Genomic DNA, 18,194 nt, shown 5'->3' on the forward strand with positions numbered 1-18,194 from the left:
AAGAATTTAAAATGAGAAAGTATACGTGTTTGACTATCTTAACAAAAAAATATGTTTAAATATTTCATCTGGTTATATTTCATGAGAAAATTGTGCATATTTAAATATGTTCGTGTAAACCGACGAAAACAAATATATATTTTTCTGTTGAGCCATAAGCCACATGCTTGAGCCGAGACTTCTGTGTGTCGGTGATGCAGCGTACGAGTCTATTTACTTTTGCCACAATTCCACAATTTTTTTTGTTTCGGTGACAAAAGGTATTCCACAATTTTTTTTATATAAGAAAACAGTATTTTACAATTTATGCGAGAAAAAAAAATTCGGCAAATTTCAATGATTTATAGATTTTAACGAAAAAATACATAATTAACCTGCTTTATGATCTCAATTTAACACTTTGTAACATAAGAGAAAACTCAACAATATTGGAATATCGCTTTCCGTCGAAACCAAAAATCACGATTATTTTTCTTTTAAATTATCACGTTGTAAATAAATTTTAGCTCATTAAAATATCATTAAGATAGAGGCATGTCCATTTATTTGATACAATATATAAACAAAGCAAAAAGATCAAATGCATTCAAATGGAGCACCTAGATGCACCAAATATATAAACAAACCAGTCATGTGCACAAACGAGCAACAGTTAACTAGAGAATTTGGGACTACAAGTTTGAGTTCCAACATACATGTAGGAAAATTACAGAAAGGACAATAATTGAAACATGAGATATTGCCATCGTAGAAAGGAGGAAATAGAGAACGTCCAATCTTATTCGCCACCACACAAAAAAAAAAAAAAAAAAAAAAAAAAAAAAAAAAAAAGAGTTGGCTGGTCGAAGACTTATAAATCTTAGTATTTCGGGTTTGGTCTCTTTGCTAGGTTTTTGTCGTTGGTTTAATGTCTGACATGTTGTCTCGTAGATTCCCTTCTCCATTTCATCACAGCTTTGCTATGATTCGTGAAACATGGACACTTTTCCTTGGTGGAAACTTAAGATCTTCCCATCCTTCTTCATCCACTCGCTCAAAGTACTGATCTACCATGCTATCCTTCATGTCCTTTAGTTTCCTTGGCTCCCACTATAATTTCATCAATACAACATTATATTAAAAAATATGACACAACAACAAATTTTTATTGGAACCCACGAAGTGGTGGCTTAGTAGTAGTACGAGGGGATTAGGTCTTTTGTACTAAATGGAGAGATTTGTCAAACCTTTGGGTTCCTATCTTTGTCTACCAATATGGCTCTGCACCCCTGCATAAGTAATACACGTTTTTTGTAATTATGGTCTACAACAAAGACAGTTTCAGGATGAAGATAAAATTAGAAAAGCTGAAAAAACCTCCTCAAAGTCTCTGCTTATATCTCCCTTTATCAAATTACACACCATTCTATACTCACGAATAAGACACTGTCCCACCCCTTGCAATCTTCCTTCTCTTATCTGAAATTTATATACAAAATTAAATTAGCTCTATCCCATCACTGCGTGTGAAACATTCTGGAACTAACCGATCTAAGAGAGATTTTAAGACTTGATGGTGAAGCCTTCTTTAATGCACGAATGGTAGTTGAGATCCAATCATTTGGTTCCTGAGTGGCCTCTCTCTCCTAACCAACACATACGAATATACGATGGTAAAGTGCTTCGTCAAAAGGTAAATTTAGGATATTAAATCAGTATACTAGCTATTTTGACTTACAAGTGCAGATATAATTTCTTCGATAGTTCTTTTAGAGAAGCACCTATCAATAACATTTAACCTACGTAAAAAAAACAAATAACGGAAAGATAAGAAATAGTTTACACAAACTAAAAGCTGATCCCAATACAAGGTTGAAATTTTATAAAACATGTAAAGTACTAAATTAAAATGTAAATAACAGAGAATATATTTTAGCGCATTACCTACAATATGTTTTTGCAATGTTGGCCCGACATAAGGTATTCGACAAACTCAGGTACAATTAGAAAGAGTGAAATTAAACAATTAAAATCATTCACACTTGCCTGTGGTAAGCACTATCTTGTTTAAGGTGTGGATGCTGAGTGTATGCGTCCAGAATTGTTGGGACAAAGTTCGGATCATTTGAATCAACTCCGCAAAGATCTGCTTCTAATAGGGTCAAACTCTGTCAAAAGGAATAACCTTACTAAATAACGATCCTCTTGGCGACGGGAATAGTGCTCAACAGTAGTAGCGATAAAAAATATCTGAAGGGAATAATGTCGGAGGAAATAGACACTCTAAAAAAATTGACATACCGCACGTTTTGGTTATCCATACTGAAGTTACAATATAGTCAACGTAATCAAAGCAAAGAAAATAAGCATCTGGAAGTATTGTTCCAAAGACATGTAACTATATATAGGGTAGGACATGCATTGACAGAGAGAAACGTCAAAATAGTACTTGGCAAGAAAAGTACCAATCAGGGATAAGTCTCAAGATCTTACAGAGAATTCTTATGTCCATTGTGCTAGTTCAACTAAAATTCCACAAGAATTAGTTTTGCAACACTAGCTGTTAATTATACCCCCATTAGTTCCCAACAAACAAAAAAAATATCTCATTTTCCTTTATTGTCTATTATGCCTGCGGCCGTGACTAGGAATATATAATAAAGACGTATGCAAAGTAAATTTATACCGTTGAAGGCACAAAATGAGTTGCAAGACCACAAGCAAGCATTTCAGCGCCATCTAACCTAGCTCCTGTGAGGCCAACATACTCTCCTGATCAAAGAAGACAGGTAACTAGGTAAGGATAACAGGAGATAAGCTCGAACTTTATGGACATGTACAACAGGACGGCCCTGAAGTTAAAATTCCTAAACCATAAACGTGCCCTTGATTAATTACTTGATATGATCGTCAATTCGACACAAGCTTTAATAACCATACGGATATTATCATTAATCAATGTAGAAGTTCTTTAAAGAAATCTATTAAAATTCCCATATTTATATTAGGATGTCTTTTTCTCTAAAATTAGGATATGTTTACAAATTAAAATAAACTAGTAAACATATTATATGCATAAATAGATGGTACCTGCAATTAAAAAAATAATTTTAACTAAAAAATACTACAATTGAATATAAAAGAGGTAACTGTTGTCACTTTCAAAGCTGAGGCAGAAACACGCGGCATTTTAGGTGTTATATGCTTATGGGGATGCCACTATACTCGTCATGATGCATGCCGCTATATTCTACTACTAGTTTATGATATGTGCTAGAACACACGTTGATTTTTTCTTCAATTTTATATTTGAAAAAGAAGTGATAGAATTATAGTGTTTTTTTTGTTAAATATTTATTTTAGTTGGACTATGTTTTGTTGTATATTATTCGATTTTATAATACCATATTGTCGTATAATATTTGTTTTGTTTCTAAGTTTAGTTAAGGTTTATTCAAAACTAGTTATAATTATATGAGGGAAAATATAATTCTTAAAAAATAAATAGGTATAATTATGTAATATGTTCTAAACACAAAAGTATCTTATATTAGTTATTTTTGTATACTAAATTATACATAGTTGAACTAGATTGATTATACAATTTGTAAATAATGGTTACAATTAAATTTATGCCATCATCCAATTGGAAATTATTGGGACAAATGAGAAAGTTTAATAATCAAATTTGCAAACATTTAGAGGTGTCAAATCTTATTTAAAGTACTTCACCATATGATTTTAGAGAATTTGTTAGAAATGTATCTTTTAAGATACTTTTTTCAAAAATACCATTTTCGACAATTTTCATTTTTGATCTCTTTTACACAATTACATATGTTAAATTTATAGTTTAAAAGGATATAGTTTAGGACTTAGAATTTAATCATTTTTATATAGAAAAATGGTATTTTTGAAAATAAACAACATGATAGGGTATTTTTGTAAAGTGACATAGAAAAAAAGTTATTTTTGAAAATTATCCATAATTTTATATCTGCCTCTATTCTAACTTATTCTATTATATGATTTGTGTGAGCTCTTACAAACAAAATTTCTATAATCAAATTGAAATTTTAAATAGAAAAAACAATTCATCATAAAAAATATTTTTAAATTATAAAAAAAAATCAAATTAAAGTATTTATAATTTCTGTGGTCTGGTAAATAATTATCATACGCTTCAACAAATATTAAATTAAAATACTTTTTATTTTCAAATTAAAAAAATTTAAATATTTATCTTATTTTATATACTTATGCATTTCAACTAAAGCAATGGATGAAACTGATTATAAATATTCGAATTTCGATGTACATAAAGTAAATTTTCATACTCTTCAAAAAAAAACTTTTTGGTAATCTGTTTTTATACTTTTCACTTATTTTCATACTCCATATAAATTATTGATGCAATACTTCTTTCTTATAGGTTAAATAATTTATATTAGTTCTCTAATTTTCTAATTTGAACCATGACATATGCAGGGAAAAAATATTTCTTAATTATATGGATGATGTAATGATTTGTTATTTTCACAAAATAGAATCAAACAAAGATGATAGGTGAAATATAATGATTAATATAAAAAATTGATATGCTAAGTAAGATAGAAAATCTTGTTTTGTGCAATTTATTAGTTATTGAATATTTTTGAAATTTCTTTAAAATATTTTTCATTTTTAGAATGTATTTAAATTGCAGATATAAGTAGTATTTTTTACTCCTAAAGATTATTGTTATAGTAATTTTTATTTGTAATGGTAATTAGTTAGTTCTTTAAGATTAATAAGGAGATTATATGATGTCGTTGACATATCTTCTTTATTAAATTGCGATAGCAATTTTTTCATCTCATTATGAGGCAAAAACAAATGAGTTTTGTTACCAAAAAATCCAGGGAGCCTTGACAAGAAGTAGGAAGCGCCTACATCTGGGAAGAGCCCTAGAGCTGTCTCGGGCATTGCAAATACCTTTGAGAAACAAAAGATATGGAAAATTAATAATCAGCATATTAAAGCGAGAAGGATCACTATTTGTCATCCATCTATGCCCATGCTGAAGTAGAGAATGCGTACCGTGTTCTCAGTTGCAATACGAAATCGACCATGGACGGAGAGACCAGCTCCGCCTCCCATGACAATACCATTCAAAATTGAAACCTATAATTTCAAAACGAATTAATGACCTTAATGAAACGAATTAATGGTATTATATACTACTTATGAGTAATTCACTAAAAAGGATAGTGTGCATGTTGACTGAAACCTGAGCTTTTCTATACGTGGCCATAACATAGTTGAGCATGTATTCCTCTGCGAATATATCAGCAGAGAGTCTCCAATTTCCTAGTCAACGTAAAATAGAGAAAAGAGCGTGAAAGTAAGAAAAAGGAAAAAAGAATGATTGTCATAGGTAGATATGATATACCTTGTACGATGTTACGAACAGTAGGTTTAACGTCGCCACCAGCACAAAAAGCTCTTCCTTGACCCTGTTGGAAAAATTTATTCAGAGCCTATGCGCTAATAACAAAAAAAGAAACTAATTAAATAAATTTATTACTATGATGATATATATTACCTTTAGGATGTCAAGTTTCACACTAGGGTCCTCCTCATACGCAAGAAACAGTTGCAGTAACCGAGTCATCTAAAGAAAATATTGATTCCATGCCAATATGTAAGTAGTGAACGTAAGGGACACAACGAAACAGCTGAATATCAAGGGAAAGATTCAATACCATATTGAAGGACAGAACATTCAGCTGCTTGGGTCTGTTTAGTGTCAAGATTCTAGCACTCGATTTCTCTTCCACCAAAATCTGTGAACAAATTGATTTAATTTAGAGCGATCGCATAACTAAAACTTCACTCTTATCCCCGGTCCATGGGATTGTGATGTACAAGATTCGGCTCAGAACGTTTGGTTTTACAATAAGAATCATAGCCGTCGATTCACAGTAAATAAATATAAAGAAAGAGAAAAACATACCGGAGACTGAGAGTCCATCTCTAATGCTATCGTCTTCTTTTCCTCTTGTTTCTTCTCCGTTGTATACTCCTATACATATATATAACAGAGCAGCGATGGAATCAAGGGAGAAATATTTTTTTGTTTCTTTGGTTTCGATAATTTTAATTTTTTTTTTTTGTGTTCATTAATTCGTATGTAATAGTTTATGTTTCAGCACATGAGAAATTAGTATATTTAAATATTTTCTTGTAAACAGATGAATATATAGTTTTCTAATGAGTCGCCCTCGTGACAAATTACTATTTTTTATATATACGACAAAAAATCTACTCAGCAAAACACGGATTTTTCCAGTCTTTGTTTTCTATCTGTCAACTTTTTCATTTGAGTCTTAATTTAACGATCATTTGAGTCTTCCTTTATACTTGTTTCCACCATGTTGGCTAAGTCGTGTTAAAATATTTTGTGTCCTCTCAATTTCTCATTTTTTTACATCTCTTATTTTATTCTTTTGCTATGACTTTAATCCGACCTGAAATTTTGTGAGCAAGATTACCAAAGTACCAAACTTATGTTCATTAGTATTTTGGCTTCTATTCTATGTACACACCTAACCTATGAATTGATTGTTTTCGAAAACGGTGTTGTACAGATAATACTATTTATACCTAAAAAAATTTAGGAGTTAAGATATATATATATATATATATATATATATATATATATATATATATATGATTTATCACGTAAATTAGATGATACTAATATTAATTTATAGTCAAAAATGGTCTCAGTCGAGATGGCCTCTCACTCTCAGGTATGTTTACTCTTCTTTACTGTGAATCGCCGACGGCCATTTCTTCTCTCTTTCTAATCAGTTTGATCATAGGTTCTGGTGGAAGAGAAAGCAAACGTTAGAATCTTGACATTAAACAGACCCAAGCAGCTGAATGTTCTGTCCTCTAACATGGTATTGATTCCTTCCCTTGTTGTTTCTTCCTCGCTTTCGTGCTCTTGTGGGGTCAACGGGACGGGTTGTCACAGTTTTAAAGTTTTCAATTTCTAAATATACATTATTTATATTTTGATATTTTGATAGACTAATAAAATACGACAATTGATATTCTTATTTATAAATTTGAATTTATGTATGTCATGTGTATAAGTGAATTTGTCTATAGTATTTGTAATTTATTTTCAATAATATTTTTTAAATATTTCAAATTCAATTCCAATACCATAAATATTACAATATCCAAAATTCTAATCTTATTTTGCTAAAATTTTCTTAATTCATAATTTTTTAAAAATAAACAATTAAAAATATATCTATAAATTAATAATTATTAATTTACACTATAAAATAATAATTATTAATTTATAGATAAATTAATATAACTATAAATTAATAAAATATCTTAGTCCCAACATTACTAATTTATAGAGGTTTTACTGTATTTCTGTAATATTAGTTAAGAGATTATATTATAAGGCAAAAAAGCAAATAAGTTTTGTTACCAAAAAATCCAGGGAGCCTTGACAAGAAGTAGGAGGCGCCTACATCTGGGAAGAGACCTAGAGCTGTCTCAGGCATTGCAAAATCCTTGCAGAAGCTCAAGAGATATGGGAACAATAATCAGCATCTATCCTTTTTTTTTTTTTTTTTTTTTTTTGGCAAACTCAGCATCTATCCACCTATCCATCTATGTACATGTTCAAGTAAAGAACACGTACCGTGTTCTCAGTTGCAATACGAAATCGACCATGGACGGAGACTCCAGCTCCGCCTCCAATGACAATACCATTCAAAATTGAAACCTATAATTTCAAAACGAATTAATGAGCTTATTATATACTTTGAGTAATTCACTAAAAGAATAGTGTGTATGTTGAGACCTGAGGTGTGCTATACGTGGCCATAACATAGTTGAGCATGTATAGCTCAGCGAATATATCAGCTGAGAGTTTCCAATTTCCTAGTCAACGTAAAATAGAGAAAGAGTGTGAAAATAAGCAAAAGGTCATAACTCATAAGGAGGATGATAATGATATACCTTGTACGATGTTACGAACAGCAGGCTTAACGTCACCACCAGCACAAAAAGCTCTTCCTTGACCCTGTGGCAAAGTTATGCGCTAATTTATAACAATAACACTAATCGTTATTATTATGTAGATTACTATTATTGTACTATATGATGATATTACCTTTAGGATGACAAGTTTCACACTAGGGTCCTCCTCATATGCAAGGAGCAGTTGCAGTAACCGAGTCATCTTAAGAAAAGATTGATTCATCCCAATATGTAAGTATAGTGCACGAAAGAGACGAAGGAACAGCAAGGGAAAGATTCAATACCATGTTGAAGGACAGAACATTCAGCTGCTTGGGTCTGTTTAATGTCAAGATTCTAGCACTCGATTTCTCTTCCACCAAAATCTGTGAACAAAAATTGATTTAGAGAGAGAGAATAACTAAAACTCCACTTCGAATTCCCTTGGAAGGCAATTAAGACCACTCTTATCCCTTGTCCATGAGATTGTGATGTAGATTCGGCTCAAAACGTTTGGTTCACAATAAAAGAAGAAGAGTCATAGACTCATAGCCCTCGAATCACAGTAAATTAAAGAAAGAGATAAACATACCGGAGAGTGAGAGTCCATCTCTATTGCTATCTTCTTCTTTTTCTCTTGTTTCTTCACCTTTGTAAACTCCTAGCTAGACATATATATATTAGAGCAGCGATGGAATCGACGGATTCTTTTTTTTATTAGGATACAATCAATACAATAAAAGAAGGATGGGTTGCTCTCCTCTTCTGACACATCAGCCTCAACATTGAAGCTGGTGTTGACACATCAGTTAAAATAACTGATCAATTAAATTAAAATAAATAATACAGATCATCTTACAAATTGCCACAGTGGACACGTAATAATTCTCTCCTCTTCATCAATCAATTTCAGAAGTTAGTTTATTCTTCTTATTTCAACCTAACAAAATTGTTTCTCTTCTGCGCATCTCAATTAAAACTCTTATTCTTGACAATTCTGACGATCGCATAAGCGTACGGTGATTGCTTTAGTTTGTCTAACTATGATTCTTCTACCTTTGTTTCCAGTTAACAAAATTATGTTCTTTTATGTCTCTTAATTTGGGGGATTGTAGAAGATTTCTAGGTTTTCAGTTTGAGATGGATTTTTGATATAAGTTATGTGTTTGACACTTGAAATTGGAGGAGATCCAAGTGAGATAAAGAAGAGTAATCCGGTGAAAGAGGACACTCAGAGATTTTACACGTCTAAGGGAGAGCATGTTGGACAAGGTTATTACCGAAACTAGAGATATGATTAGTCGTCTATACCCACACGGGCTATGATGTGGGTGAAGAAGGGTAACAACGATGACGTGTCGGTTCCGCCAATCGCACAAAGTTCGGATGACGATGTTGGTGCTTGATTTTTATTCTGGTCTAACTATGATTCTTCTACTTTGAATTTCCATTTAACAAAATTCTATGCTTTTATGTGTTTTACTTTTGGGGGATTGAGGAAGATTTCAAAGCTGTGAATTTGAGATAAATTTTTGATATAAGCTATGTGTTTGAAACTTGAAATTATGAATGGTGGTGAAGAGAAGAGTCAATAAGTCTTTCAAGCGGCTTCAGCGTTTTGTTTGCTCTTCTCCTTCACGCGTCTTTGCTTTGAAGCTTGCTCATGTTTTTTCTCTTTCATGGTGGTTAGTTTCTTCTTCTTAAGCTTGGTGGCTTCACTTTTGTTGTGACTTTACCAATGTGATATATTTATCTCTCTGTTTACTGATTTGGGTTTGAAAGAAGCTAGAGCATTGCTGGAGAAGACTTGTGCGATTTTGAAAGTTGGATTGTCTAAAAAAGAAGTGAAGCTTTTGTTGATCGATGAGAACAAAAGCAAGACTTTAAAAAACTCTAAAGCATTTAGAATGTCTCTGCAACTTTAGCTTAGTGTATCTGCAACTTTAGCTTTAAAAACCCTTTTGAGTTTCAACAATATACATTACAATATCTGTTTGTGATAGATTACAATAACCTACAGATTTTCTTGTGATATACCATTTTAGTGTTTCTGAATTTGTTGTAACTGTTTGTTAATGCAATAATTAAGTCTTTGTTAATGAGAAAGAGGTTTGTTAATGAGAGTTTATAAACTTTGTAGTTGTTGCAAGTGACTCCGTGGAGGGAAGAGGCAAAGCTGGAGCAAGGATTTGAGAAGAGTGATTTAGTCCAGTTACGGAGGTTATTCACCGGATCTTCTAGAAACTGTGCAATATAGAAAGGAGCGATCTCCACAATGATCATAGTTCAGGCCCATAAGACCATGAGTAAAGTACAAGATAAATCTCCACAAGTTAAGTATAAGGAAAACTATAAAAAAAAAATAAGAATAAGTAGCAGGTTGAAGTATCAGAAAATAAAAATCTGTTTGAAAAACTAGCAAAGCTAAGGCTTACAAAAGTAAGTTAATTAATACTTTGACTGGATGTGATGATATGAACAAGAGCATGATAGTAGCAAACTGACAAACAAACAAACACCACAAAGACTTGAAATTATATTAATATGAAAGAAGAAGGTTCTAAACACACCATTGTCTTTCTGACTCCTGCAGCAATATTTCATCCTATCGAAGATATATCACAAATTCACAATTGGCACTTAGCAAGGAGAAAGAACACCCGAAGTAGTTCTGCACTCAAAGTGTAACTCATACTGTTAATAAAAGGAATAACGTAAAAACAAATATTATTTCAAAAATTACAAGACAAAAAAATAAGAAAATAAAAAAACTAAAATCAACCCGAAGTAGTTCTGCACTCAGAGTGATATTGTTCAAAGTTGTAGCTCTAAAAGTGTAATGTTAGCTACGGCAAAAGTCCCAAAGATTTGATTCTCAGTGATGCCTTCACATTCATATATGTTCAGTGAAATATGTTCAATGTTTTTCTCCTAGATTTGTAACGAAGATGCGTCATGAGACACCTTTGCAGGCTTAGTTTACTGAGTACGACTAACATGGTTTCACATATTGTTAAGTTACTGATGCGTCTAAAATACTATGATTCAAAATATACCTTCCATCAGGTGTGCAGTGACAATTTTTTTTCTGGATAACAACATAACAAAACAAACAACCACAACCACAACACTATACAAATCCAACACAAACATACAAAAAAAAAAAACCAACACATAATAAAAAGAAAAAAGAAAAAAAAAAACCACACACAGTAATTAAAATTAAACACAACAAACAAAAAAACACTAAACAAAAACACACAAAAACTCTCTCCGCGGCGTAGCACGGGTACTATCTTAGTATTGTTTAATATTTTTTGTTCATGTGTAACATCATAACCAAAATGTTTACTTACTAATAAAAGGGGCTAATTGAGGCTTCTCAAACTATCCATATCAATATTTTCAAGTTTAATTTTAAGAAAATTGCAGCTTGTGAAGTGACATTAGTGCAGTGGCAGGAGGTAAGTCTATTTGTAGAAGACATCATCACATCCTGATTCCTACGAATGTAGGAATTTGGCTAATGAACCGGCCAATTTTGATCCAATGGTTAAAAAAAAAAAAAACCATGGCTCTTTCGAGAACTGAATTAACAATTCGCGCTTCTTCATTGATATTTGTTACAGTATTTGTTTTTAAAAAAAAGAGTAAAATTCATTACAGTTATTGATAATACGTTTTTTTTTTCAAATTCAATGTGTTATCATTAACTGAATCATTTGACTAATGCCTCTTCGTTTTCTACATCCACAAATATTACTTATTTCTTTTTTTTTTGATAAAAATATTACTTATTTCTAGTAAACCATATATGTGTATCATTTTTATTGTTCTTCGCACCAAAGTTTATCAACGTCGCCACCATCCCAAACACTTCTCAATCCGAAGAACCTTTAGTTTGTATTGTTTCTTGCTTTAGCTTCATATACACTGGCTGGATTTTCATTTGTGGTTTTCTAAGTTTTGTGAGCACAACAATCAGAGAAATGAAAGTTACTGACATGAACGACGACAACTCGATGGAGAGATCGCGTCAACTAGGAATTAAGGCATAAAAGAACGGATTGCGACGGTTGAGATCCCGACTTCATGGTCGAAGAACTGATTTATCTCCGTGAATAAATCAAAATTGGAGTCTCAGTTACATGGTACCTACCAATAGGGAAGAACAAGAAAAGAAAACAGGTTCAACCCCGAATTATTTTATTTCATTTTGCTGAAATCTTTTTTTTTTTTTGGTTTTTATAATTTGGTAGAAGTTAGGGATTACCAGTGTTCAAGAAAGTGCGGTATGTGAGCGGTGACCTAGCGCCTAGAACGACTAGTCGGAGTTTAAGCGTTTTAAGACGGTTTAGGCGTTTACATTAAAAAAACATTATATATATGATATTATATATAAAATTATATAAAATATATGTTAAAATAAATATATAATAATAAATTATAAACTAAAATTAGTAAAAATACATTTATTTAATTTAGATTAATAACATTTGAACATTTATAAATATGTATATGAATATATAACTTTAAAATTTAAATATATTTAGTTAAAAATATAAATATATATTAAAATAATATTATGTAATTTTTATACGGTCTAAGCGGTCGTCTAGGCGTCTGCTGAATGCCTAGCGCCTAGACGGCACCTAGGCGGCCGCCTATACCGATTGCTTGAACACTGGGGATTACACACATTTTTCTTATAGAGATGAGGTTTCAAATAAGGAGGTCAAAGCTTCGTTGATTTTAAAACTCAAGCATATCTACTTATTATCCCGAGTCCCGAGTACTTCGAGTCTTCGACTCATTACTCATGTTTAATTTGTGTAGTATTATAAACTATGCTCTTGATTAAACATATATGAATACTTGGACCGGAATAGAATTATAAGTTTTTGTACGTTGTTTATTGTGTATCTCTCACCATCTTGCTATGAAACCAGAAGAAAAAATTGAAACATGTAATGTTTCCATAGTCAAGAATAACGTGTTTGTTTGCATATGACGTGAGTTTTCACGCGAACGTGTTTTATAAACGATACTCCCTCCGTTTTTTATTAGTTGTCATTTTAGAGTTAAAATTTTGTGTCATTTTAGATTTACAATGCAAATGTTTAGTAAATATTTCAATTTTATCTAATTATTTTAATGTTTTGACCAATAAAAGAATTAGAAAAATATATTAAGAAAAGATAAAACAATAAAATTAATAGTTTTTTTTAATTTGTGTGAAACAACCTTAAACGATAACTAATAAAAAACGGGGTGAGTATACAACAAAACCTTTGTCAAAACAAAATAAAAATAAATAAAATAATACAACACGTGTTACAATTATATAAAATGTATTCAAAATCATTGGAACATTAGTATAGTAAGAGTTAAAGTTTTATAAACAAATTAATGACATGTAAAAGTCTATTTAAGATTTAAAAAGCATTAAAATCCAGTATTGTTTTAACAAATCTTCTCCTTATTTGTTTGGTCCAATATTGTTGTATGAAAAACACATCTGCTATGAATAACAAAAGAAATATAATGCAAATTTATGTCTAGCTAAATTTTTACAATATTTTTTAAAATTGGATAATTTATACTCTTTAAACTCCACTATTGTATTCATTCTTTATATTCTTAAATATAACATTATATTTTTGTAACAAAAGGAGTATAGAAACTATAGGATAAATGTACATATTGTTAGAAACAAGAGGTTTAGGGGAATAGTTATCATGTTATTTATCTGTTCCATAGGATACAATATATATATATATATATATGATCTATATTATAATAATGCAATATTAGGGTTTAAGGTTTATACTAATGGACCGATAATAGATATCCATACAACTATATGATATAACACATATGATATCTAATCATTTTCAAAATTCAAATTTAATTCGACATTCACCGTTTCCTTTATGCCAAATTAGAAAACAAAAAAAAAAGTATTTAAAACAAATGCGCGAAAATCTTCGAGTTATACAATAAGGACAGAACATTCAACTACCATGTTGAAGGACAGAAAATTCAACTATACCAAATAAAATAACTTGGATTATTCTCTGTATCGTAATGACTAATGACTGGAAAACAAATTCGTAAGAAAAGAAGAATTTAAAATGAGAAAGAATACGTGTTTGACTATCTTAACAAAAAAATATGTTTAAATATTCCATCTGGTTATATTTCAGCACATGAGAAAATTGTGCATATTTAAATGTAAAAATAGACCAGATTGACACAAAATTGGAAAAATATTGCTAGATTGACATCCTCCTTTAAAGAAAAACTAGATTGACACAATGTTATGTTTAAATTACCAAAAAGCCAACAAAAATTAAAACTGGAAATAAAAAATATAGAATTAAATACTAAATAAAACTAATAATACTGAAACATAACAAAAAAAAACGACATTCAGTTTCTTATTTCTCCTTCGCTACAACTAAGAACAAAAGAGAACCTTTGAAATTGTTTTATTCATATATGTTTGATACTTTCTAACAATTCCAAACCAGCAAACCTGTTTGGTATGATTATGAACCCCAAAAAGGAAGAAAGCATGATTAAATCCATATTAGAGAGGAAGAAGAAGGAATTTATGGATAAATAAGATGAACCAAAAAAAGAAAAAAATTTCAGTCGATATAGGGGAGGGGAGGCACGATACAAAAGAGAAAAAAAGGGTAAACCCTAGATTCTCGCCATATATGGCAACTGCTACAAAAGTCTGTCGCTTAACTTAAAAAAAAAATCTGTCACCAAAGGCACTAATAAATCTGTCATTACTCTGTAAAAAATCTGTTATAAAAAGTCTGTTATCAAACGCGAAATAATAGATTTGTCATTACAGATAACAAATCTGCTGTCACTATATCAACAAAAAACAAAACTGTTATCATTGTATTCATATATAATAAATTTGTTGTTAAGCAGCAGATTTTTTAGTAAGAAAAAAAAACTGTCATAACATAAGAAAATCTGCCATAACGTATATTGTGCATGTGGGTCAATATAACAATTTTAAAAAGACTTTTGAAAATCTGTTATCAAACAACAGATTTTCCCTTCAATCCAAAAGTCAGTCATAACTAAAAAAAAATCTGTCACCACTAGATGTCAAACTAGCAATTATTTTTATGTTTATAAATCTGTCGCAATGTGACAGATTTTTTAAGTGAAAAATAAAACTGTTGCAACAATCATAAAAAATCTGTCACAAAATTCCTAGAAATTTGACTAAGAGGGTGTTATTCAACCTTGTATTTTAATGGAGTTTGATGGATTTCAAAATTCAGCGTTATTCAATTAGGTATTTTAGAAAATACAATAAAATCTGCTGTTATTGGATTAAACATTTGTTAGATGATTTTAAAGCATTTGTAAAATCGCCGTTATTCCATTTTTAATAGATTTTGTTTCACTTCAGATTTTAATGTATTTTACATCCAAAACATGAACAAACACAATCCTAACAATTTTTGAAGTATTTCATCTCTCTCATACTTCTTATGAGTATCTCTCCCGATAAAAATCGATAGTCATCGTCGTCTTCGTCTTTATTGTCGTCGGCGTCAGCGTCGGCGTCGTCGTCGTTCGTCATTGTCATTGTCGTTGTCGTCGTCTCGTCATCGTCATCGTCATCGTCGTTATATTGATCAAGAGACTTTCTTCAGGTTTATCTCTTTCTTGTTTCATCAGTTTGTTTCTTCATGTTTTTTTAAAAAAAATTACCAATGGACTGTGATTACGCGAGACAGAGGACGCTAAAAGAGCTGCTGAATTTGATTGGAACATATGGAATATGGATGAAACAAAGTGCATGTCTTTAGATGCAGAGGAAGCTATGTTTCCTGTACTTGAAGAAATAATCTATCGCATCTGTTCTTTGACTGCAGTTTCTCCACACAAGTTTGGGAAGGGCTGATTCAGAAGCTCATCCATCCACATTTTTCGACTTGCTTCACGGAGATTATTTTGCTGGCCTCCAGTTTCACTTACCAGGGCTCTACACTTTTCCTCCTCCGTTATACTCTCCAGGCCTCTATCTACTTTATTTGGAAGGAAAGAAATAGACGCGGCAAGGTGAGCTCCCTCTATCTCATACTCAGCTTATAACTCAGCTTGACCGTACGGTCAGACATCGTATTTTATCCCTAAGCCAAGCTGGATCAACGAAACTGGATGACGCCCTCCTCGTCTGGTTTCAGTCTCGGCCTTGACATATGCCATGCTCTGTCTATGCTCTGTTTTAAATATAAACTATGTCCCTCTGACTTACATGATTTGATGTTCAACCAAGAAAAAGGTTGTGATACATATGAGATTTTCAGTAATAGACCTGTTGTTGTAGTATTTAGTTAGAAAAAAGGTTGTGATACATATGAGATTTTTCAATTTTTCTCTTCTAGCTATTGCTCTTTTATATTTCGTATATGTGTTATAGGTTCTTGCACTGCATCATACTTAGGAATTAGAGGATTTCACAAATCTTTTTAGTTTTATTACTTATGTTGAATGTGTATACAACCATATTACTGCAGAGGGAAATACTCTTATCAAACAAGCTACTTACACTGCACCTCTACCGGCCAAGCCACCATCTCTAGCCCTCTCCGAGGTTTTCTCCGCTTCTGCCTCCGCCGCGTATCTTCATCTAGGCGTAAGGGTGAGTGACTCTTTAGAAGACTTCGGCCTGCTTGCTCTCGTCGTGAACTCGTTGGGATGGTTAGGTTTGGTTCAGCCTATCGGGTCCAACAGTGATACGTTTGTAGCCTTCCCATGGGCCTCCTCTCATGCTGTACGCAGATTATGGTCCGGTTTCGTCAAGACTTCAGCTTTTACAAGGTCCCAGATCTACTCTCTTATCAAATGGCAGCTTCGGTTTTCACGGTCTCCCTTCTCCCCTAATATGACGTCGGAAGGTATGTTCTTTGTGACCCACTTGCTTGTGATGCAATGGTCTAGATACTGCCTTCTGTTAGTTCCCTATTACCTCATTATGAGGGCTCGCAAAGTTTGTTTACCACAGTATGAGGATGTTCGTTTTATCGAGTTTGATCAAAGCTTTATTAAAATGGGTGTATTGTCTCCTGTTAGACAGTCTGTGGATGCTAATGTTCCTGGCTTTGGTGTGGATTTGAACGGCTCAGCTTATCCCTCGGATCACCTTAATGGTGATTCCGTTTTGCCTTGTGTTGAGGTTATTGTTAGCTTTGTTTTAACTGTTTCTGCGGCTAAGGGCTTAGTCCCGAATATTAGCGTTGGTGTTTCTTGTGTTGTAAACAGGTTGGGTGGAGGTGTAGGCTTGACGGAAGATAACTTCTGTGTCAAAAAGACCCAATCAATCCAGCTACCACCACAGAAGATAGAAGCTCATCGAGTGGACATGGCTACAAGTATTGGTTGCAATTCTGGGTGGATCATAAAGGATCCACTTAAGGCAACAATCAAGAAAGAATCATTTTCAAGACCCTTTGTTTCCTCTGTTCTAGTAGCAGAGGCACTGCTTTGAAGGCGGCGATCAGCGTGGCTTTAGCGTCGGGTGTATTAAGGCTGGCCTATTATTCGGATTGCAAAGAATTCATCCTTCTTCTCAATGTCGATGGCCAAGCAATGAAGTCGACGGTATCATTGTGGTTATCGGGTTTCAAAAGACCAAGTTTCTCACATTTTCCTTTCATCTTGTACTGCAGTCTACTGTTGTTTCTTGTTACGTCTCCTCCTTCATTGGAGTTTGAGTTTATCTTAATATAATTAAGGGTTTTCAAAAAAAAAAAAAAGTGTATACAACCATATTACTGCAGAGGAAAATACCTTTATCAAACAAGCTTCCAACGCAGCTACTAATTTGCAGGTTTATTTTATTTGCTCATTTTAGTTTGAGAACTCTGTGGTGTCGAAACTTAAATATTACTTTTCCATTTGTGACGGATGAGAATTTTGGTTCCCCAGGCTGCAAGTGCTTATCAGAAAAGTAATTAAGGTACATGAGTGTTTTTATAAACACGACCTCTTCAAATCTTTTTTTTTAACTTCAAAAATAATAAAATCTACTAGTAATGACTTTCAAATCCATTAGTAATGTCATTCAAATCCACTAGTAATGACAACAAATCTACGTTAAATGCATTAAAAAGCTATAGAATCCTAAAATCCACTAATAAGTG

General features: G+C 32.2%; 1 protein-coding gene across 4 annotated transcripts; it reads right to left on the reverse strand.

The window, feature by feature from the left end:
• Positions 1-632: 632 nt before the first annotated feature.
• On the reverse strand, positions 633-8,697 carry LOC104786587 (putative 3-hydroxyisobutyryl-CoA hydrolase 3). 4 transcript variants are annotated; one of them, XR_015556734.1, is made up of 16 exons: positions 8,603-8,697; positions 8,316-8,396; positions 8,165-8,233; positions 8,011-8,074; positions 7,853-7,932; positions 7,691-7,774; positions 7,475-7,559; positions 5,975-6,043; positions 5,724-5,804; positions 5,564-5,632; positions 5,411-5,474; positions 5,249-5,328; positions 5,059-5,142; positions 4,869-4,953; positions 2,666-2,751; positions 2,026-2,147 (listed from the first exon to the last, which is right to left on the reverse strand). XR_015556734.1 is itself a non-coding variant. In XM_087449966.1 (14 exons), the coding sequence occupies exons 1-14, from the start codon at positions 8,618-8,620 to the stop codon at positions 949-951; spliced, it is 1,134 nt and encodes a 377-aa protein (XP_087306092.1). In that variant the 5' UTR covers positions 8,621-8,697; the 3' UTR covers positions 633-948. The 4 variants fall into 4 exon arrangements, 3 of the variants coding, with proteins under 3 accessions (XP_087306092.1, XP_087306091.1, XP_010510320.2); XM_087449966.1 differs by lacking the exons at positions 5,411-5,474; positions 5,564-5,632; positions 5,724-5,804; ... (2 more) ...; positions 7,691-7,774; positions 7,853-7,932 and adding exons at positions 633-1,089; positions 1,227-1,268; positions 1,357-1,458; positions 1,527-1,625; positions 1,718-1,778; XM_087449965.1 differs by lacking the exons at positions 5,249-5,328; positions 5,411-5,474; positions 5,564-5,632; ... (2 more) ...; positions 7,475-7,559; positions 7,691-7,774 and adding exons at positions 633-1,089; positions 1,227-1,268; positions 1,357-1,458; positions 1,527-1,625; positions 1,718-1,778 and having other exon boundaries at positions 8,603-8,648.
• Between the last annotated feature and the right edge of the window lie 9,497 nt (positions 8,698-18,194).

Source organism: Camelina sativa, chromosome 5 (assembly GCF_030686135.1).
Source record: "Camelina sativa cultivar CO46 ecotype springtype chromosome 5, ASM3068613v1".
Lineage (NCBI taxonomy): Eukaryota > Viridiplantae > Streptophyta > Magnoliopsida > Brassicales > Brassicaceae > Camelina > Camelina sativa.